The 22,287-nt window shown below is 32.8% G+C and overlaps 3 protein-coding genes across 6 annotated transcripts; 1 reads left to right on the forward strand and 2 right to left on the reverse strand.

The window, feature by feature from the left end:
- Positions 1 to 1,239: 1,239 nt before the first annotated feature.
- Positions 1,240 to 4,716, reverse strand: LOC106626916 (protein RER1). 4 transcript variants are annotated; one of them, XM_070109290.1, is made up of 5 exons: positions 4,377 to 4,716; positions 4,036 to 4,234; positions 3,774 to 3,984; positions 3,137 to 3,351; positions 1,240 to 3,060 (listed from the first exon to the last, which is right to left on the reverse strand). In XM_070109290.1, the coding sequence occupies exons 2-5, from the start codon at positions 4,102 to 4,104 to the stop codon at positions 2,974 to 2,976; spliced, it is 582 nt and encodes a 193-aa protein (XP_069965391.1). In that variant the 5' UTR covers positions 4,105 to 4,234; positions 4,377 to 4,716; the 3' UTR covers positions 1,240 to 2,973. The 4 variants fall into 4 exon arrangements, with proteins under 4 accessions (XP_069965391.1, XP_014102290.1, XP_069965393.1 ...); XM_014246815.3 differs by having other exon boundaries at positions 1,240 to 2,094; positions 3,000 to 3,060; positions 4,036 to 4,716; XM_070109292.1 differs by having other exon boundaries at positions 3,137 to 3,348; positions 4,036 to 4,716.
- A 391-nt stretch (positions 4,717 to 5,107) lies between these two features.
- Positions 5,108 to 7,404, forward strand: LOC106626744 (sterol O-acyltransferase 1). The gene is made up of 3 exons (XM_014246556.3): positions 5,108 to 5,456; positions 6,068 to 6,213; positions 6,273 to 7,404. Exons 1-3 carry the CDS (start codon positions 5,194 to 5,196, stop codon positions 7,292 to 7,294), a joined length of 1,431 nt encoding a protein of 476 aa, XP_014102031.3. The 5' UTR covers positions 5,108 to 5,193; the 3' UTR covers positions 7,295 to 7,404.
- Positions 7,405 to 8,803: 1,399 nt separating this feature from the next.
- On the reverse strand, positions 8,804 to 20,450 carry Mdr50 (Multi drug resistance 50). The gene is made up of 15 exons (XM_014246810.3): positions 20,242 to 20,450; positions 16,799 to 17,042; positions 15,639 to 15,907; positions 13,667 to 13,838; positions 13,277 to 13,597; positions 12,661 to 13,215; positions 12,427 to 12,597; positions 11,333 to 11,863; positions 11,091 to 11,252; positions 10,819 to 11,022; positions 10,638 to 10,739; positions 10,436 to 10,575; positions 9,800 to 10,361; positions 9,384 to 9,530; positions 8,804 to 9,309 (listed from the first exon to the last, which is right to left on the reverse strand). The coding sequence occupies exons 1-15, from the start codon at positions 20,346 to 20,348 to the stop codon at positions 9,112 to 9,114; spliced, it is 3,885 nt and encodes a 1,294-aa protein (XP_014102285.3). The 5' UTR covers positions 20,349 to 20,450; the 3' UTR covers positions 8,804 to 9,111.
- Between the last annotated feature and the right edge of the window lie 1,837 nt (positions 20,451 to 22,287).

Below are 22,287 nucleotides of genomic sequence, written 5' to 3' on the forward strand. Positions count from 1 at the left end.
AGTGCCATTGAGCTCTCTAAAACATTCAATAAAGCTGTAGTTAGCAATTCACTGGGCGAATTTCGAATACCGAATAAGAGATTTACAATACTATTGTATTTATATAGTCATACAAAAATACAAAGTTTTCGACGAGCTTGTAAAACAACTGAGTGTCAGCCGTTATATGCAAGACAAATATTTGGCCTTTCAGATTCAAGTCTCGATTTGGTTTCGTCTTGGGTGTACTCGGGTCTCCCAAAGTAACATGAGCTAGATCGGAACTCCCACAATAGCCGATTCTACGTTAGCGGATTTGAACCGGGTTTTACCACATTCAGCCAAGGGCTGTTATTTATTTTTGTTGGGTAAAAGGATTCAAATACTTGTAAGGCTACATGTGCGTCAGTAGCTCTATTAAGCTCTTTAAAATACTCAATAAAGCTCTAATAAAATGAGCTCTTCGTTTGCTCTTGGTTCTTAACACTACATAATAATACGTAGGAAAGAAGTTGCTGAAGGAACCAATTTTCTCTCTGTGGCAGAGGTATACGGCCTACGAGAATTTCTGCGTACCGGCTTACTCCACGAATTAACTCTTAACGACCCTAAGCGCCCGTGCATCTAAAAACAAGGGTCTATAGGGATTATTTCGACGAAAGAAACTCAAGAGCAAATACTGACAGAGCACTTCGCTGTACTTTATATTATTGAATTAGCTGAAAAATTTGCCAGAAAGGTAGTAATCTTGCCAACACGTCCAAATCGCGTCCACTCATCGTCTCCAGTTATTTCAAAGCTCTATGACTGCACAGCTTGATTATATTTAAGTTTGCTGTCAATTTCTCCGTCGGTCTCCTACATCAGTGTCATTTTGCTGTGCTTACTTCGCATTTAGACAAAAAACGTTTGGCTACATTTTTGGTCGATGTCAATTCTAATTGATAAAAGGCTTCTATGGTATTCTCTTCAAATTTCGTCGATAAGTTATATTATTTCGTTTAGTTTATGGTACTATAAACGACCTTTAAACTAAAAGTATAATTTTTGAAAAACTATTTATTTTCGAAAAATATGTAACGTTAGTAAGAGAGATAACAAAATGAATTGAAGAGTTAACCTCACTTTTCGAAATTTTCGTGTGATTAAAAATAAAAAAATTAAGAGTTTAACTCACTTTTTAAAATTCTTTCCAGATCATACACATACACTTAGCACTTTCACGAATTATTTTCCAAATATTAAAAAAAAAATCAACTATTTCGACTTAAGTTATTTCATTTTCATTTATATTTTATTCAAAGGATTTGGTATTATTTATTACAATCGTACACTGTACCAGTTTCAACTTCGCAACTCACACAGATGCGCTTATATATGTATATAGGTATGTATTTCATTCTTTAGGTGTTTTACAACCAGCAATTCGTCAATATTGGCGCATAACCTATTTGTGAACTTTTAAGAATATCTCAAAATGGAAATGAAGACTTTCTGTGTAGGAAAAGCGTTATATACAAATGTTATTTAAAGCATATCAGCTAATTAGTTTTGCATTGTTAACAGATAAATTATATTTAAGGCAACTAATAACATTAATAAGAATTTAAGTTGGGAAAGGCTTTTTTGTATACAAAACTTAAGAACAAAATTAACGTGTAACGTGCGAGTTTTGAAATTTTTTTTTAAATTTGTTGCTTTTGTTGTTTGTCCAATTAGTCGCTACCATTTAAGAAACAAGATTTGCAGGTAAACTAAATTAATAGCATCCATTTATGTACTTAGTTGTCTATAAGGTTTTGCACACTATGTTGGAATATATATATTTATGTTTGGAACGAGCTTAATACAGGTGTACACATAAAATTACTAAGCATAATTAATAATAATGATTAATATATATTACTTTAAACCAAACTTCAATTCAAGCGCTAAGCCAAAGTATTATTATAGTGCACCCCCGTATGAATCGATGTTGCCACAACAACGTCACTCCGTTTGGCAATTTTTAGTATGCTTTTTATTGCATGTTATTTACATACAATCGTTAGACAGTTACAAAGTGCTTTGTATGACTGATTTATATGACTCGGCCAATGACACGCTCAAATTAAACTAAAAAATAATAATAATAATAGTAATTATAATTAACATTTCATACAAATAAAAAAGTTTTAAGTTTTAAATATTGAAGCAAAGATATTCTTAGTTATAAGACAAAGATGGACAAATGCCACGAAAAATTATTTTTTTGCACAGGACACTGCACGACAATAAGCATTAACGTTGGAAAACTCAACTAATTGCTGAACTAACGTAAGCCCATGGGACAGAACGTTGTTAGGGTAAAATTAGTTGGATTTTACAACGTTTATGCCGCTAAGAACAACAAGTGATTTTTTTAACTTAAGCAAACGCTAACAACAAATATGTCTAGCAAATGAAATGTTAGATAATGCGCTGGACACGCGCAAATTAGTAAAGATTTGAAAAAAGTTGCAGAAATCCAATACATATTAAATGTGTGTGTGTGTGTGTGTGTGTATTTGTGTAGATTTATGGTGAGGGAGAATGTTGTCTTCTCAAGAGTTTAAAGAAATTAAAATACTGATAGCTAGCTGACTTTGCAAGAAATTTGAAAAGTTTTGTGAATGTTTTTCTTTTGTTTTGGTTTTGTTGATAGTTTGTTTTTGTTAGTGTTTGTCTATAGTTGTAGTTTCTGTTTGTTGTGTACTTTAGTTGAATTTATTCAATAGTTATAATTTGCGGTGGTTTTGCTATGTTTGTTGTTGCTAACGTAGTCGCAGCTGCCAATGGTGCAGCCGGTAACGATGTTGCTGTTGTTGCCGCTGTGGCAATCGTTGTATTTGCTGCTGTTGCTGCTGCTACTGTTGCTGTTGTTGTTGTTGTTGTTGTTCTTTGCTCGTGTATCGACGTAATACCCGTTGTCGATTGGTTGTCGTTTGTTTTTTGCAGTGTCTGTGCGGCTAATTGTCACTTTGTCGTTGCCGGTGACTCACCAACACGTTGATAACGCGGCTTGTTTCGTGTAAATGGCAGATACTTGTACTTAATCATATGCTGCAAAATGTCAAAAAAAACAACAATTAACAATATGTAATATGTATATGAATGCAAATGATTAGTTAAAGCTTACCTTAATTTGCCGCTTCATTGTTATGCAGAATAGGGTAATGAAGTACATTACAAGTATAGGCCAGAAAACAGGCACATTGAAGAAGTCAAAGAATGTACATATCAGACCGATGATTGTACTTTTCGTGATCGACAGCCAAAATTTGAATTCCGGTAGACGTCGTATGAACGGCCGAAACTCTTCGTTACTACGTGTTGGCAAATTGGGACCATCTTCTGCAAATAAAAAAAAAGGAACAGTTTACTTAAAACAGATTTTTAATACAAGAAATCTTATTATTTTACGGCTTAGTATTTATTATTATAATTGAAAATGTTTTCCTTAGGAACCAAGCGTATAAATTTATATATTATTGAATAATGAAACAAAATTGCTTTATAACTAACGTATGACTTAGTAATGCATGGCAAAGCACGACGAGGCAAAAAAAATCAATAAACTGTCAACTTATGAAAATAGTTGTTTGAAAATTACTATCCAATTATTACCTTTTTGCATTCTTTTAAAGAACAATAATATTGTCACGACGAGCATTATTGTAACCGCAAGCGCTATTACACTATTACTGTTGTAGTACATGGTAAATTTTTGCAAAAATTGTTTTAAACTAATTTTAACCGTTAACAATTTCACTTACCATCATTTTCGTAAGGATCGAATTCCGGGTCGATTTTTGGTGTTAGAAATGCAATAAACAAATTTAAATGATATATTCCCAGCGCATAGCACACTATATACCAGCCTTGGTAGAGGAAAATGCGTAGCAGGAAGAGCAATATAATCACAATTGCACCCGCCCATCGCATTCTAGTATGTGGCGTCCAACGATCCAGCGTCGATTGGTACATCTAAACGACAATTGTTAAAAAATATTTTACATATTGTTATTCGAAACTTACTTGTGATAGGCGTACAAAGAATAGCTTCACACCACCTCCAGTCGAAGTACTTGTGTCCTCATCCATCATTGCTGTAGTATTTTTTTAGCGTCTGCTACCAATAACTGGTACAGGTGTCGATTATTGCCGTCACTTGATTAACCTAACTTGTTTTTGCCAGATACTATAACCTTTATTTTTGAAAATATGCGCAGATAAACTAAAATATAAAGATAAACCAAAAATTCAAGTAAAAGTGCACCAGATTTCCAACGTCGGCCAGTCGTCGCGTATGCACTTAAACAGCGCGTATTCACAAAAATGTATCCCCTTCGGCCCTTCGATCTGTAATTTATGCTCACGTTTCTATTTCCTCATTTTACTTAGTCTCGCCTGACACTTTTCTTATTCTGCCGCACAACCACCACTGCAAACGGAGCACAACCCGTAAACCTCCTTGCACCCTCGGCTTTTATGTTCTTATTTGCTTTTCTGATAGTGACGTTCGCCTGTAATTTTTTTTCTCCAACTCGTGTTTCAACCAACACAATATGTAAAAGGAATTATATTACAAAACTTTAACTATTCAAAGAAATATTATTTTCAATAAGCTTTAATGTGAATTGACTTTATCATTGGCTTTAAAAAGCCGTTGACGTGAAATCCAATTTAGAATTTCACACTTCTTAAAAAATTTTCCAAACTCACAATACACGTCACTAAACAGTTTGACAGTAGAACGGTCGCCGCGTTGCCAATCACATCTCTCTTTGATGTAGGGTTGTCAACTCAATACAGCTTAATTAACAATTATTGGAACAAGCGTTTTATTCATTTGTTGGAAATGTACTTAAAATTGGGATATATATATCCAAAGAACTAAAAAATATATATTGACAATGATATGGTTCTTTATTAATTTAAATTGTTTAATATAAAAAAATGCGAAAATTTTCCCAACGCCAATTTGCTAAAAGTTGGTAACGCGGCGGATAGTTATTTATAGAGAGAACTTAGAGGAACGTAAATGAAATACTTTACGTTCTCTGGTTGAATTTAGTAAATTAGAACGGTTTAGTAGTAAAAGCGGCTAATTCAGATGTTTATAATTATACATGCGCGCAAGCGCCTATTGCAGTAGACATTTTAGCGTTTCAAATCACAGTCTAAAATCAAAACATGGTTCTTGCAGCGACTCAAAGTAAAGCGGATACTACGGTAAACATTAAAAATCCCGATTCAATCGACGAAATTAAGAACGTAATACCGCCAAAAGTATTAAAATCGAAGCCGTTACATGAAAAAGTATTCAAAGACTCCAATTCGTATATGACGGAATTTTTAAAAGATGAGCATATACAATCCATTTACAATATATTCGGAGTGGCGTTGTTTTATATAATAACATATTCAATTAGCCACGATTATTTCACACATGGCAGGTGAGTCGCTAACAGAGTTGCGAATTTTTTAAATCAAAAATATTGAATAATATTGATTTTTTAATCCCGATGAGATTTTTTAATCCAAGATGTTTAGGATAAAAATTTAAATAAAAGGAATGAATTTTCAACAATAATAATAATAATATTTTTAATCTTTTTATTTTATTTTAATATTATAAAAATATATATGTAAAATAAAAATTTTAAATATTGTTTTATAATTGTTAAAATGTTTTTTTTTTAATTTCCTATAATTTTAAAATAAAAAAGTAAAATTACTAACTAATATTTTATTGTTTTTGAAACAACCGATTTTTAATAAATAGAATAAAATACTTTTAAAATGAAAGAAGAAATATTGTTTTCCTTTAATTTACTATTATTTAACGGATTTGGATTTTTATCCCACTAAGGACTGTCACGTCGGCAGCTGGCTCAAATACTTATGTTTTAATGCTTTCTGCCCAACAGCAATAACTTAGAGGTGTTCTTATTGCTTTAGCAGACTATATTTATCTTACTTATGGAAGAAATTGAGTATTTTCCATTATTTTATAGTCTAATATTAGCTCTACTATTGATCTATTCTGTTAACTATTTCACTAAAGGATTTACTTTGGTTGGCTTACAATAGAAGCTGGGTTTAAAGGCCTTCCCTATGCGATTGCCTGTTGGTTTATAATGCATTTAAGTGCGTTTCTAGTCTATTTTGGTGTCTCCTTATGGCTAAAAGTAAATGCTTTAAGCAAAAAAGGTAACATAATTACTCAACTAAAAAGACAAATAAATAAACTATTAAATTTCTCATCACAGTTATCTACAAATCGTGCATAAATACATTTTTCCTAGCGTTCTACATCACAACGATCTGCGCGAGCTTTGCCTTATGCGCTCTATGCTGTCTACACTATAACTTACGTATGGGCTCAGCGCTCTTTATCTTAATGGAGAGCACACGCCTCGTCATGAAAATGCATGCCTTCGTACGTTCAACAATTGGCCAAACAGCGAATCCAGCGCCTACAGTTAACAGTACTATCCAATTGCCGGGTCTGCAACACTATATTTACTTTCTATTTGCACCAGTGCTGATCTATCGCACCTCATATCCGCGCACAACCACCCCTATACGTTGGACCTTTGTGTGGGCGCGTTCAATGGAAATTCTCGCTGCAGTTTATTACTTCATCTATTTTTACGAGCGTTTCATTAGACCCTACTATCGGGAGTTCGGCGTTACCACACCACATTGGTCGGCTGTTATTGAATGTTTCTATGGCATGTTAATGCCTTCCACACTATGTCTACTCCTGTTTGTATATATGTTGTTGTATTCAATACAAAATCTCTTTGCTGAACTGTTACACTTCGGTGATCGTAGATTCTTTACGAATTGGTGGAATGTAACAAACTATCGCGATTACTTTATCAAGTGGAATTGTTTGGTGCAGGATTGGCTATATGAGTATATCTACAAGGACTGCTATAGTTATCTATCTTCTAATCGCTATGTCTGCTCATTCTTAGTTGTGACAATTTCTGCTCTCGTGCATGAACTTTTAATAGGTTTGGCATTGCAGTTATTCTTGCCCATAAATTACATATGCTTTGGTATTCTAAGTTATATAATAATGTTTCTACCGTTACGTGGTAGATTTGGAAATGTGATTGTATGGTTATTGATTATATTTGGCGTGGCGCTGCAGATGTCATTTTACAGCATGGAAGCTTTCGCAAAAATGAACTGTCCAAAGAAGCTTAATGACAATTTGTTGGACAAACTCGTGCCCTGTATATGGACTTGTATACAAAATCACCGAAATTCAGACAAATAATAATAATATGAGCGGTAAATAGGAGCAAAACTAGGATTAATATTTACATTATGTATAAAAAAAAAAAAATTATATATAAAAAACTTAATTTTACTATAATATTGTTCAACAGCTTTTTCTAAAAGTTTGTTATAGTGCATATTTATAATAGACTTAATTAAATGTGTTTTTTATGAATAATTAATAAAGATATAAATACTTCTTTCTCGAAATCTTTTTTTAAATTTAACCTTACATTTTGATACATATCCTACCCAAAGTCATAAACGAAGAGGAATGGATCTAGATTTTTATCAGGTCAAGCACTGTCAACTTGACAGCATTCTCTGAAACTGTTTGAGAATATGCCACTAAAAAAAAAACTTAGCAAACAATTGTAAACTAAATAATACTCCAAATTTCAAAAACAAACCAATTATGACACACACGCTTTCCCTACCTTTCGTTCTCAACACGCTTGCTTACGGATACTTTGTACCAGTTTTTATAAAATTCTTTATTCACTGTTATAGCACATGACCCCTATAAATGAATATATAACTTACAAAGCATAAAAACCTAAAAGTAATTATGTCGTTTGCTTACTGCCAGACAGTCATAACTCAAAAATTGTAAATGCAATTTTGGAGTTAATTATGAACGCTTAAGTGATGTTGCTGTTGTTGTTGTAGAGGTTATCTAATCTTCGCTTGGGTGGTAAGATTCATATTGGTTGTCATCAGAGTCATCTGACGGAAAACGAAGCTGTTTCGACGGGGTCGGACCATAGGCATAAGGGGATGTGTGAGATTCATTGATTCTAGATTCTCGGAGTAACTCGAACTCTACGCCTGCTATGAGTGGTGGTTTAACTCCAAGTACACCATTTACCATTTTATGAAGGTCGGGGGGAAAGGAGAGATGACTCCTCTAAGGGGACCACACTTTCAACTTTTTTTAAGTCTTTTAAGGATAAAATAATTATTCTTAAAGGTTTATATATAAGTTTGATGTTTCTATTCCATATAGTTCCTGAGTGAGGAGTCCTTATGCCGTTATTATGCCCAGAGAAAAAGGTAAAATTAAAAACTTTCAAAGCGATTTTCCAAAATAGCCAATTTTGAGTTATGACGGTCTTGCGGTAAGCACACGATACATTGAAAAATAAATACCAGTTGTAAACAAATGTTCAGTGCAAATTCCAACAGCGCTGATTCTAATAAATTACCACAATGCAATTTAGGGTCAAAAAACTTTCTTTATATTATATATACATACATACATATATGTATGCAAACATAATTAATGCAAGCGAAGTGTTCGAAAATGTCCCCGAATGTATCTAGTATCACTTTAGTTGACATCAAAAACATATATCTCATTGGAAGAAATTTTTAATATAATTTTGGCTGACGTAAACTAAAATATAGCAATAAAATAAGTCTAAGTAAATTATCTTTAATATAAGTCAAGAAGATACCAAATTTGATTGTAATTTATTCACGATTTCTTCGAATAATGAATGCTTAATTGTTTCGCAACATTTTTTATTATAAAGTTTTGCCTTCTTACAAGAGTATAAAATGTTCGATTACACTCGAACTTAGCCTTCACTTACTTGTTTTTATTTTTTTTTATATTTACATACATACATACATACAAATGTATGCAAAATTTGCTCTACCTAGCTTAAAGTTTATAAATAACTTACAATAAATAAAATATGACAACTTTTTAAATGCTAATACCACTATTAGCGCATAATTATATATATGTAAGTATACAGCCACAGATTTAAACTTTATTTATATATAAACAGTGCAGTCTCTTCGTCAGCCTTAACCACCCGTTTGCAATCTCCACAACGTATGATAGATGCCACGTAATTGCAAGAGCTCCTTGTGTGAACCACTTTCCGCAACTTGACCGTTGTCAAGTACAAATATCACATCCGAATCAACAATGGTCGATAATCGATGAGCTATACTAATGGTTGTACGTCCTTCACTGACCGCGTCCAAAGCCTCTTGTACAATCTATGCGTGTAGTTGACATTCAAATTTTTAATTATTCTCTACTTCTTTACAGAAATCTTCAAAATTTACATTACCTTTTCACTCTCAGCATCAAGCGCCGAGGTAGCTTCGTCTAGTAGCAATATCTTCGGATTTCTGACCATAGCACGAGCAATGGCGACACGTTGTTTTTGTCCACCCGACAATTGTGTACCTTTCTCACCCATACGGGTCTCATAGCCCTGTAATTTAATTCAAAAAATAAGTTATGCTTCTGAAATGTATACATACATATATCAATGTCATTTGAGCAATAATTTCGTGAACTTGAAGGTTGGACCAAGAATGTTAGAACTAGATATAGTTTTCTCTTTTTGAGAGCGTTTGACAGAATAATATATTGTTTCGTGACGTCATAACGAATGCAGGAAAACGATTTGTTCACGATTACTATGAAAGTTTGATAATTCTTGTCTCTATCATACTTAATAGAACCTGAACCAATACCTACCAATGGCAATGATGAGATAAAATTGTGTATATTGGCTTTCTTGGCTGCCGCAAATATTTCCTGTTCGGTAACTTCTCGTTTATTATCGCCATACGCAATATTCTCTCTAATGGATCTGTCGAATAATATCGGTTCTTGTGAGACAATACCCAATTGACGGCGTAAATTCGTGAGTGCAAGATTGCGCAAGTCAACATTATCGATGGCTATCGAACCGGCATCCACATCGTAGAAGCGTTGTAGTAGCTGTATACATGTAGACTTGCCACAGCCAGATGAGCCGACCAATGCGATTTTTTGACCTTTCCTCATTTGCATTATTATACCTCTAAGTACTGGTATTTCGGCACGTGTTGGATAACTGAATTTGACTTCCGTAAAGTCCACCTCACCTTCCGCCGTCCATGGCACAAGCGATACACCTGGTTTATCTTGGATTTTCGGCACGCGATTTAATAGTAAAAATATTTTCTTTGCTGCCGTAACACCTTTTTGTAAATTGGGTGCAAAAGCTAGCGCATTCGCGATTGAGGCTGTGCCCATAATCAAAGCTTGTGAGACCCTACAATGTACATGTAGACAAAGTTATAAAAGTACCTATATATGAAGCGCTAATTACTTGTGGTAGACACTTACTTGAAAACATTGCCGAATTCCATGCCCTTATTTACGACACACCAACCGCCATAATACATGCAAGCTGCATACGCGAAGAACATAAGTGATCTGGCCAAACCGTACACTAAGCCACGGAAATGTGTATTCTTCTTAGCTTTCTGTGGGTGAGTTTTTATTTAGCATTGAACTTAAGACGTTACCAAATTTAGTAGAAACTTACAGCCATTGCGGGATTTAGTAAATCCATATATTGTTGGTAAAACATCTCTTCCCGGCCCAAAGATGCAACAGTGCGTATGTTCGAAACGACCTCAACGGCAAGCTTCAAAGAAATGTCATATTATAAAACTTATATTTATATCTATATTTATTTTTACACCACAATACAACTGCGTTCATACCTTTGTACAATTCTCCATTGCTTTGCCAGTGCCCATATTTTCCTGAGCCATGACCTTGCGCTGCAAAACCGCTGCAACCAAAATAAATGGCGTAAATGCTAGCGCCAACAAGCCTAAGCTCCATTCATAGTACATCGATAAACCGACACCTAAGACGATAGTGGCCACTGATTGAACAATGGTGCCGATTCGTTGACCGGTTGCCTATAAAATAGAATTATAGTTTGAGTAATCACAACTTTTGATTATTTGTTGAATAGGTATGTACTTACACCTTGAACGGCGGCAGCATCGCCAGAAAGCCGCGAACAAAGGCTGCCGGTACTATTGGCTTTGTCATCGAACCAAGCTACTTCTTGCTTTAGTATTGTCCCAAACATCAAACCCCTAAGACGTTCGGTTAGTCTTTCGCCAGCAATACCGAATAGATAAATCTAATAAATACACACATACATAAATTAATGAGTTTCGCAAAAAACCGGCTATAAAATTCTACATATCTGACTTCACTTACCTGTAAAAATGTTGCTAGACCTACAATAATGCCAGTTACCAAAAAATATAAACTGTATTTATTCGTGTTATCCCGCACATATTGATTATTATTTCTAACGGCCAATACTTGTAGAATTTCACCAAAAAGAATAGCGAAAATGGGCATAGCAAAGCCCATTACAACCGACGACAGTAGACCACCCAATAGTTGCGGCCATTCGGGTTTATTCATTTTCAATATCGGCCAAAGCGACGAGTCGTCAAGATTTTCTTCAACTAAAACTGCCTCTTCATTTTTATAGTCAACCATTTCTTCATCTTCATCTTTTGTATCGAAGAAATTGTTAATTTTACCGTTATTTTCTACTTCGGCCGGTTCATCACCCAATTGTGTTGTAACCAAATTATAATAGTGTGACTTGAGCTCCATTAATTCGGCATGAGTACCGCTTTCAACGACCTCACCTTTATTAATTACTATAATGCGATCAGCACGTCGTATTGTCGATAGACGATGAGCCACAATGATTGTGGTACGTCCTTTGCTCGCCTGAAAATAGTACACAAATAGTAATCAGCAAATTGAAAAATCAGAACCACACAGCAGGAAATACTATACTTAAATAAGTGTCCAAGCTTAAGACGAAGGATGCTATGCTTCCTAAATAACTATAAATAAAATTGTGTACGTATAGATTAGAAAGAGAGCGAAAGTCTACGCTCAAGCCGTGGTAGCGACAAATCAAAAATACACTATAAAATGGCGAGCTATCTACATTTGTCAAGCAGTTTTCATGCAGTTTTTACACGGAGGAAAGAATTCTCTGGACGTCATCTAAAACTCTATATTACACAACTTTAATAGAAGAACAATATCTAGTATTAGTCCGTTCCCACGACAGTCAGGTCTAAGTAACAGGAACGTACCCGGATTTTTTTCCGGCCAAGGACTATCAACTCAACCATTGCTCGAAATGATTTCAGTATTATTTTGTGTCGGTACAATAACAATATCTAGTCCTAGTTAACTCTACCTATACACTTTAGACTAAATTGATCTATTGTTTCGAACAGCTTTGCTGCAAAATATACCCTTTTCTAATCCGTCTTTACCTTTTCAAGAGCGGCTTGTACTTTGGCTTCGCTGGCGGTATCCAATGCAGAGGTTGCTTCGTCCAGTAACAGTATTTCAGGATCTCTCACCAGAGCACGTGCAATTGCAATTCTTTGCTTTTGACCACCCGACAACTGTGCGCCACGTTCACCAACGAGAGTATCAAGTCCCTAAATACAAAAAAAAGCTTTCTTTGCAATTATTTTCTGATTGTAAATGCATTCAAAACTTACTTTTGGCAATTTATTTATAAAAGTATGCGCATTCGCCGCTGTGGCAGCTGCAATAATCATCTCTCTTGTAGCATCTTCACGGCCATAGCGTATGTTCTCATAGATAGTTGTGCCAAATAGTATAGGCTCCTGCCCGACAACACCAATGCGCTCGCGAAGCCAAGTTATATTTATATCTTTCAGGTCGACATCATTGAAATAGACAGAACCTTCTTGTGGATCGTAGAAACGTTGCACCAGCTGTATAATCGTTGATTTGCCACAACCCGATGAGCCGACCAAGGCTATCGTTTGACCACGTTTGATTGTTAAATTTAATTTATTTAAAATTTGCACTTCATCACGTGATGGATATCTGAAGCCAACGTCACGCAGCTCGATATGTACCAAAGGTTTATTTAAATTCTGACCCTTGGGTTCGATTGGATTTATTGTCGGTACTTGTTCGATAAGTTTAAATACTTTAGCGCATGCACCTTTGGCAATGCCAAATGCTTCAATATACGGCGAGGCCAAGCCAATATTCATGGAACCCATCATGACAGAGAAAAATATCTAGAAATAATTTATAGGTAGTATTTTTAAATTATTAATATTTTATAAAACATTAATTTACCGTTATCATATTGCCAGGATCATAATTGCTATAACCTGGAATGTTGTCGTAATTCTTTAAAACCAACCCGACACCATACCAGAAAGCCAAAGCATATGAGCCATAAATGAAAAACCAGAGTAAACCGAAACCCATGCCGGAAAAGAAATTACGTTTGATATTGACTTTCCGCGCGTCCACAATTTGTGATTTATAAGCTGCCACCTCCTTATATTCACCCTCGAAAGTTTTGACCGTACGCACGCCGCTCAATGCTTCCTCCGCAATATTACCAGCCGCGGCATAAACATTCAATTCTAGTTTTGACAATTTCGAAGTGGCCTGAAGTATGAAATGAGGCATGTAAGTTGGCAACAAACTTTAAATTTAGGTATGTATGTATATCCTTACCACAGCAACTAAGCTAAGCGCTATGAATGTAACCGGCAGACTGCTAAGGCAGACTAAAGACAATTCCCAGCCTTTATAAAAGGCTAAGGCCAAAGAGCCAATAAAAGCCACAATAAAATGCACAAACATCACATCCTTCTCAGCGATACCATCCTCCATTTTGGATAAATCTCTGTGTGAAGATTTTTAGATTTATATATAGAGTGTATACCGATTAGTTGCTAATAAGATTTGCAATTAGAATGATTCAAATTTACTAGTTGTAAAATTTGAAGAGATATATTTATAAGCTTTCTATTTATATATATGTATTTATCAGTATGGAATCCATAAAAAAGTTTCGAACCCTTTAAACTGTCCAATACCGTTTAGCGTCTTGGAGGACTGTTTTTAAAGCAATGGGTGTTAGAAGAATATATTACCCCCATATTACTGTGGTAAACCAAAATCATATGCATATAGGGTGACCAAAAACCAGATGTTTGTAGGGGACAGTAATCTTAGTGGTGATCCATGGCTGTGTAATAAGTTGGAAGAAACTCATAAATTATATTGTCCCAGCTGCCTCCTAATGGCTGATGCATCTTGGCAAGATTCTTCTTCATGAAATTTTTTAAATACACTACATGCGACACCGGTAAGATCTCTTTAGAAATAGCTTTTTTTTAATTTTTGCATTTAATCTCGGACAAGTTTTGGCCTATTAGTCAAATCATTTGTCTTAATATGCCTTACTTATATATCAACTACGTTATATCTTATCCGATATTTTAATTTGTTTTGTTTAATATTTCTTTATGATATTTAAAAAAATAACAATAATTTCCTTATGTTCAATAAATTATGTCATCTAAACATTTTTTCTTTTGTAAATGTCAGTCAAAGCCACGTCATTCATATATCCATATATCTATTCATTATGTATTCATAAGTATGTCATACAAAAAATAATGTCTCACAATGACACAGCAAAGAAGTTCTATAGTGTTAATTTTTCGTGATATTTCTACAAGATACACCGTTGTATAGTATACTTGATATTTTTGCAATGCTATTGATCATGCTTTTTGCAGCGATTAGATATAGATACATATAAGTCTATACAAATGCATGTTTGTAAATACCCAACAGTAACACATCAAACTGGTCTACAAAAGCAGCAGTTTACTACTGGAATCCGCTGACTGATATCGAATTGATTAGAAAACTGTCAAACTTGCACCTATTTTTTAGAAAATGTATATAGAAAGAGAATGTCGGTGAATCAGTACTTTTTTCTACAAATTAATTACGAAATGCTGAACTAAATTGTTGCTGAGATTATAGTTTGAACTAGGTATTATGTAGCAGCTCTAAACCAGTAAGAAACTGGTATATTTCAGACCTAAAACCGTCAATTGGCATTTTGTTGGGTAACAGCAGGTAAAAATGTTAGAAAAAAAAGAACATAACATAGTTACGCTTGTAGCTTATACTGGTTGAAAAGTAATTTATAACTAGTTCATTTTACTACAGGTTATGAACGACATTGGGTGAGTGCGCAAAATTTATTAAGTGCGCATGAAAAATGTTATCAGAAAGCTGAATTTTATGAACAAAGGCGGCTCTGTAAAAAGAGTTAAGGGGTTAAATTATCAACTTAGTCAAACCTGCGTCAAAAGTAATATTCGTTGCAATAGTATTCGCTGTAATTTTTATTTTTAAGCAATAAATCGAAAACTATTATCTTATCTCAGCAAAAATAATATATAGTTAGGTTTAATGCACATATTATACTTGATATATAAATATGCTGATAGACATAGAACCATAGCAGGCACTAAAAGTTTTCACGCCCAATTAGTAATAGTATAGAACCATAAATGTTGATAACTTATGGTAATAAGTATGTATTAGAGACGAGTCACGCTTCTGGTAGAAATCGAAGAGTATGGTTTGTGCAACTGTGCGCTCGAAAATATTCTATACTTACTCGTTCATTCTGCTAGCGACTTCACCACTCTGATTAAAGTCGTACCACGCCATGTCCTGGTGTAATACGGACCTAAGGAATTTTCCACGTATCCGTAATATTTGTGCATTAGCGGCGTAATTAAATGTTGTTACCGATATGTAGCTACAAACAAGCATAATTATGCCGATCATACTATTTTGAAAAGCAAATGTTTCCACAGCCTCTAAAAGCGCGTCGTTAGCCGCACTGCTCGTTATATTTGTAGGACTGGCAAAACCGATCATTGACTGAACAAAAAAGAAATAAATGAATATAAGTTATATGCATGCTACAATCCTTCTATAAATATCGTTTTAAGATTCAGCAATGAATTTTCAAAAACTGAAGATTTTTAATGATGAAAATTGTTTGAAATGAAACTTAAAATAGTGAAAATATGACAAAACGTTAAATTCGGCAGCACCGAAGCAAGCCCTTCCTTCACAGTTGCATTTCTTATAGCATAAAAGGGTATAAAGAGATTTTTATTTTATTTTGATCGATTAGTTTAAACGCTATAGTATATAGTCCGATCTGAACAATTTATTTGCAGAATGTAGCAAATTAGTAATCCCTTAGCTGATAATCTATGCCAAATTTAGTGAAGATATCTTGTCAAATAAAAAAATATTGACACAAGAACTTGATTTTGATCGTTTAGTTGGTATGACAAATCGGAATTGGCGTTTTCGACAAATGAGCAGCTTCTTGCTAAATTTCAGACTCGATTTATTTTGTTCTATAATCGATAGTATTCGCAGCGCACGCTATATAAGGACTTAGGCAAGAAATAGAAATGCAGCAAACAACCTTAAAGGTACTCTTGTTAAACTCACACGAAGTTTCGTTTGTAAAAAAATACTTTAAAAAATTACAATTTTTTTTCTTGTTGTTGTTTTGTTTTGCACCCTTTTGCACTTAAATTTGTACATTTTAGGACTATTAAAAAGCTTACCGCATATAGGCGTGAGATAAGATAACTGGGACACTTGCCGAATTTATTGTCTTACAAAATGTATAGACAATAACATGTATACATATACATATGCTATAGAAATATATATATTTAAGTGCATATCAACTAATTCGTAACCATACACAATTAAGTAATGCAAATAAACAAAGTGTTAAATACTTACATTTGCTAAATTACCAAAAATCAAGCTATTGGCAGGGGTTGTCAAACCAGTTGCTATGGCACAGAGAAATCCCAAGGCATACAAAAGCTTATCCTTGGTTGTTGAATAGCGAAACATTTTGAAAAATGCAACTGGTTCCACATCATCCTTTTTGTCATCGTCTTTATCAGCATCGCCCTTTTTGGATTCCTTTTTTTTCTTCGTTTGCTTTGAATTTTCTTGCGATGCGCCATTGGAGATTTGCCTTTAAGAAGCAATAAGATATATGAATTTGTATGTATGTGGTGCGTATGTGATAAGTAAACGCAAATGCAATGTGTGTGTGCGAAACATTTTTTATTTGCAATTAATTATGTTAGTTTTTATATGCAGGTCATTATATATTTTTTTTTTTAATGCCTGTTATAAATTATTCTGAGTGATCTGAAGAGTCGTAAAATTAATATTTTTTGTTTTATGTTATAATTTTTATATAATTTTTTTTTTTTCGAAATACATCATATTATTTTGCTACTTCATTTCTATAATATTGTATTTAGGTTAATAAAAATAAAAAAATAATATTAGAAAAAAATAATAAAAAAAGTTTTTTGAGAATTAAAAATAATATTTTTTTATATATATGTAATAAAGTTGTAAATAATCTTCAATACAAACGCAAAATTTTGGAAAGTTTTTGTTCAAATATATACATATGTATGTATGTATACTTTTTTCAAACACTTGAAAATTTGAAAGAAAATATTTCTTATCGACAGTTTGGGAACCGCTTTTATATTGCTAATTTTTATCTAACAATATTCCACCTGTCAATCAATTAATAAACAATATTACACTACATACAAAATACGCTCTATATACAACTATGTACGTATACTTATGTACATATGTAAAATTATTATCGATAACATAAAATCGAGTGCATAATTAAAGCGGAGCTGACACGTGTGAAATCTTAATCGTTAATGAATTAAGCGCCAACAGCTCGTGTTTACATACATAAGTACATACGTATGTTTTTTTTTATGCATATTTTTTGTATATGCATATTTTCTAGTATCCATAGAACTTTTCACTTGCTTCGCTCGTGCCTATATTTTATCAAAGCAATATGTATAATTATGGCCGACTAATGGCCCTACAATAAATAAAAAGTTAATCATAACATTTTGCATTTCAACATCTTATCACAAAATCGCTTATAATTTCATTGGAAAAAGGCAAAAAAAATTGTTTAATGATATTATGGACTTGTAAAAATAAATTGGATTACTTTTTTAAATTAAGTACAAGTATGATGCATACATTTTATTTTTAAATACACATTGAAAACTTTTAAATACAATAAACATCAATACAACACTCCTGTTTTTATTTTTTAACTTTATTAAATATTATATAATCATTTATATGAAATATTTTTTTGATTAATTATTTTTAAACATGTTAAAAAGTTTTAATTACAAAAATTATATTTACATTTGTTATTTAATTATTAGTTTTATTAAAAAATGAATTTACAACGTTAAAGTTGAAAAGAGCAAAAAACTTTTTTTATTTTATTTATTGCAATATTTTGGAAAATTTTCTTAGATATGTTAATTTATATGAAATAAATTTTTCTAATAAGCTTTTGTCAAAAAAAAATATGTTTATTTCCAAGAAGATTGATTATTAATGCATCGAATGAATTTCAACTTAATTTCAAATTAATGCGAATTATGCGTTTCCGCCCCTTCTTTTATATACCGGTATATTTATATAAATATTTAAAAATATTTTGAATTTAAATAAGACAATTTTGTGTGAATATTGTGAAAAAATTTTAATATATGAGTCCGTATACAATATATAGACCATTATACATATACCTATACATACATATGTATGTATTGTACATAAATTAAATTTCACAAATGTTAATATTAAGTATATTTTTAAAATGTTAGTTTTCATTTGCTACACTTCGGTAACTTGTTTTATTAATATAAAACATTATGAATAATTAGCACACTGAGCCTTAAATTTGTAATTAAAATTCTTCTTTTCAATGTTAAAATCAGACAGCCTAAATAATTAATCATACGCCATGGTGTACCGGCAATAATCACTCGCTGCATTACTACTACCCTCATTGCCGAATTTAGCTGGCTACTACTGCTACTATTCATAAATAAAAAGAGTATTCAATACATTGACAATTGAATTCGAAATTTTAAAAAAAATTGTTTATATAGTTAACGAATTTATTTAGGTTACTTAACAGCTACAAGTTGCTTCGCCTTAGCAACTATCTGCTGTACAAATTATTGAACTATTTTTTATCTTTTCATTGTTTGAAATTCGTGTTTAAAACTATATAATATTATTATACATTATATTTACTTACTTTCAATAAAATAAGAATGACTCTTAACGCTATTCACTTGGTATTTTTGTTTACCTAATTTGTTATGTTGTTATTTGCGTTCATGCAATTCGCTGATTAGATGCACTTTAATTGTTTATTAAAAACAAACCACTATAAACAATAACTGCTTTATAATTGACGCAAAGCGTATGTAAGGCAGCAGAAATGTGCCAGCGTTCCAATTGCTTTCAATTGGCATGCATTTGTGTTCACTTAATTCTTTCATAAGAAATTACCTACCGGGAAAGCTAAGTGGCGCTATGGGTATTTTTGTACACTGTGTTTTGAAAAATTAAATGCAGCTTGGTAGTTTAAGCCATTTTCGTATTAAATTAAATTTAATTATTTCAACTTATTTGTTTTTTTTTAATAATGTGAATCAGTTTTTGGAAAAATTTTAAAACCTTTTATAACTTATTTTTTCAATAATGCTACTGGCTTTTATAGCACAAAAATCGTATCACAAATTTTTTCAAGAAGTCTACAAATTTATTTTAGAATATTTTTTAAAATAATATATATGGTATTTTTTTTTAATTTTCTAACAGTTAAATAATTTTTCGCACTAAATTTCATTACATACATATATTAAAATATTCATATTTTGCAAAAATGCAGCATTTTACTTGACTAATATTTTTAAGTTATAATAAAAGTGTTAATAAATTTGTATATTTTATAATTATGTATATTTTTCATATAATTTTATTATTTTTTCTTTGTCTTTTTAATCACATATATTTATTTATTTACATTTTTATGCTTGTGTTCAATTGCACGTGATTCCGTTAAATGCTACTAGTGTAAACTTATTTCACAAGGTAACGATGATTTGCAAAATTCAAATAGATTATCGATTTATAGCTGTACATACATATTTATGTCTGCATACTTGCTTGACTCACAGCTGGTTTTACACAGTTTCTAATCAACACGCTCAAAAACTCTATCGCTTGTCAGTAAACGAATGTTTACGATTTGTTTACGCAACACACACGAATTCGCTTCGAAACTTTCACTGGTTCAAACTTACATTATTGTCTTAGTATCCTTTTCATTTTCCGCCAAAGAATCAGCAATTATGATATTATTTTTGTAATAGGACTTTTCGTCCTCGCCTATACCGTTAGCAGCCGACATAATGCGCAGCCCTTATCGATCGTTCGTCGATAATAGGGTATGTTCGATTTCTGCAAATGCCCACGTCTAAATGCTATCGCACTAATTGACTGACTGAAATATTTTGGTTGCCAACATGTGGTTATAATGCGAATATTATTCGCCTTAATCAGCGCTTTCATATTCATAGATAAGTTATCGTACGAACGGACTAATGTGTAGTGTTTACACATTGTTCAATCGGCTCAATTAATTGGTGGACATACAATTTCTAAGTTATAAAATGATTAATCGTTTTGAAGTGTATTTTTATAGGTGTGTATATGTGTGTGCTAGGAATTTTTGTAACTGTAAAACAATGAGCTTACAGGTACGCAAATTGTCACTATTTACCATTTGGAGTAAAACTTTGTTTTTGTAAACAGACATTAGGGTGGTTCACTTGTTATGGAAACAAAAAATAAGTTATTTTTAATGAAACAAAAAAAAACTTGAACTTTGGCTGCACCGAATTACAGCTTCGTTACCCTTCACAGGTGCATTCCTTATATCATAAAAGGATAGAAAAATATCTTTATCTTGATTTTATAAATTTAATATAATGAGTTGATGTGAAAAACGTCAACTAAAATATCCGAATTCATTATATTAGGTATACGAGGTTTAGACCAAGACCAATTTCATTTATATATCGCCAAATCAATAATATATGTAATTTTATAATATTTAAGAAAACGTTTCTCCGTTTTATTAAAATAGGTATCACACATTTTGACCAAACTAAACGGTTTAAAGTGAGGTGAAAAGTCGGAAATCATTTTATAGGATATATTAGCGGCAAAGAAATGGAACGGTTGAATGCATGAATTCTTCACATTGCTCAGGTATAAGGATAAAGGAAGTATTGATCCGATTCAACCCATTATGTTATAATCAAAGAAACATTTTCCCCGAATTTCAATAGTACATCTCACAGATTGACCGATATTTCGGGCAAAAAGTCAGCCATATGCACTGCCGTCCACATACTTGTATTTGGCGTCTGTTTGCTTCAAAATTTATGGTCCGATTTCGAAAAGTTTTGAGTGTAAGATGACATACCTTCTTGTCTAAAGTTTAATCCGGCTACATTGATTGGTTCTTAACTTGTATATTGGAAAGTGAAAGAATTAGATGGAATTTAAAATATTGTGTTATATGGGAAGCAGGCGTGGTTTTTCTTAGATTTCGCACATTTTTGCACTGTAATGTAGGAATGTCAGGATAATATTACGTATCGACTTTGGTTGAAATCGGTGGAGTATATCCTGAGATATGGAATTTCGCCCAAATGTGGACGGTGCCACGCCGGTCGTCCAAATTTGACACCGGCTCCTATAAAGCCCTCTCGTACCGTCTCGGGTGTAAAATTTTATGTCTCTGAAGTAATTAGTTATTGATTTATCGCGCTTTTAGTAGTTTTTAACAAAACCGTTATATGGGGAGAGGGCGGTGTTATAATCCGATTTCATTCATTTTTGAACTGTCGGTAGGAGTTCTTAAAGAAATTGTCTTGCCCGAATTTGGTTATTGTAGCGTTAGTAGTTTAGCAAATATGTACAGGAAGCCTATTAAAGGGCGGTACCAGGCCAATTTTTAAAAATTTTTAGGTCGCAGGTGGCTTTTACTATTGCAATACCCTATATCAAATTACAAGTTTTTATCATAATTTAGTGCTTAGTTATGGCAATTTATAAGTTTTTGATTAATGGCGTTTTGTGGGCATGGAAGTGGTTCGATTACGCCCATCTACGAACTCGTCCCTTCGAACGGACGTACATCATCCTGATAATTTATATATAACCTTATATCCAATTTGACTATTTTTAGGCGATACATGCAACCGTTAGATGAACAAAACTAAACATGTTCGTGAGTGTTGCGTAAATATTTCGTAAACATTCGTTTACTGTTAAGCGAT

This window comes from Bactrocera oleae, chromosome 4, assembly GCF_042242935.1.
Source record: "Bactrocera oleae isolate idBacOlea1 chromosome 4, idBacOlea1, whole genome shotgun sequence".
Taxonomy (NCBI): Eukaryota; Metazoa; Arthropoda; class Insecta; order Diptera; family Tephritidae; genus Bactrocera; species Bactrocera oleae.

Coding starts and splice junctions, on each gene's coding strand:
- Mdr50 (XM_014246810.3), bottom strand. CDS start 20,348: ATGTCGGCTGCTAACGGTATAGGCGAGGACGAAAAGTCCTATTACAAA. Junction 13,598..13,666: donor CGCTTAGCTTAGTTGCTGTG/GTAAGGATATAC, acceptor TTCATACTTCAG/GCCACTTCGAAATTGTCAAA. Junction 11,023..11,090: donor ATGCTGCCGCCGTTCAAGGT/GTAAGTACATAC, acceptor TCTATTTTATAG/GCAACCGGTCAACGAATCGG.
- LOC106626744 (XM_014246556.3), top strand. CDS start 5,194: ATGGTTCTTGCAGCGACTCAAAGTAAAGCGGATACTACGGTAAACATT. Junction 5,457..6,067: donor GATTATTTCACACATGGCAG/GTGAGTCGCTAA, acceptor ATTTCACTAAAG/GATTTACTTTGGTTGGCTTA. Junction 6,214..6,272: donor AAATGCTTTAAGCAAAAAAG/GTAACATAATTA, acceptor TTCTCATCACAG/TTATCTACAAATCGTGCATA.
- LOC106626916 (XM_070109290.1), bottom strand. CDS start 4,104: ATGATGGATGAGGACACAAGTACTTCGACTGGAGGTGGTGTGAAGCTA. Junction 3,985..4,035: donor TCTTTGTACGCCTATCACAA/GTAAGTTTCGAA, acceptor ATTGTCGTTTAG/ATGTACCAATCGACGCTGGA. Junction 3,352..3,773: donor CGATCCTTACGAAAATGATG/GTAAGTGAAATT, acceptor TTTTATTTGCAG/AAGATGGTCCCAATTTGCCA.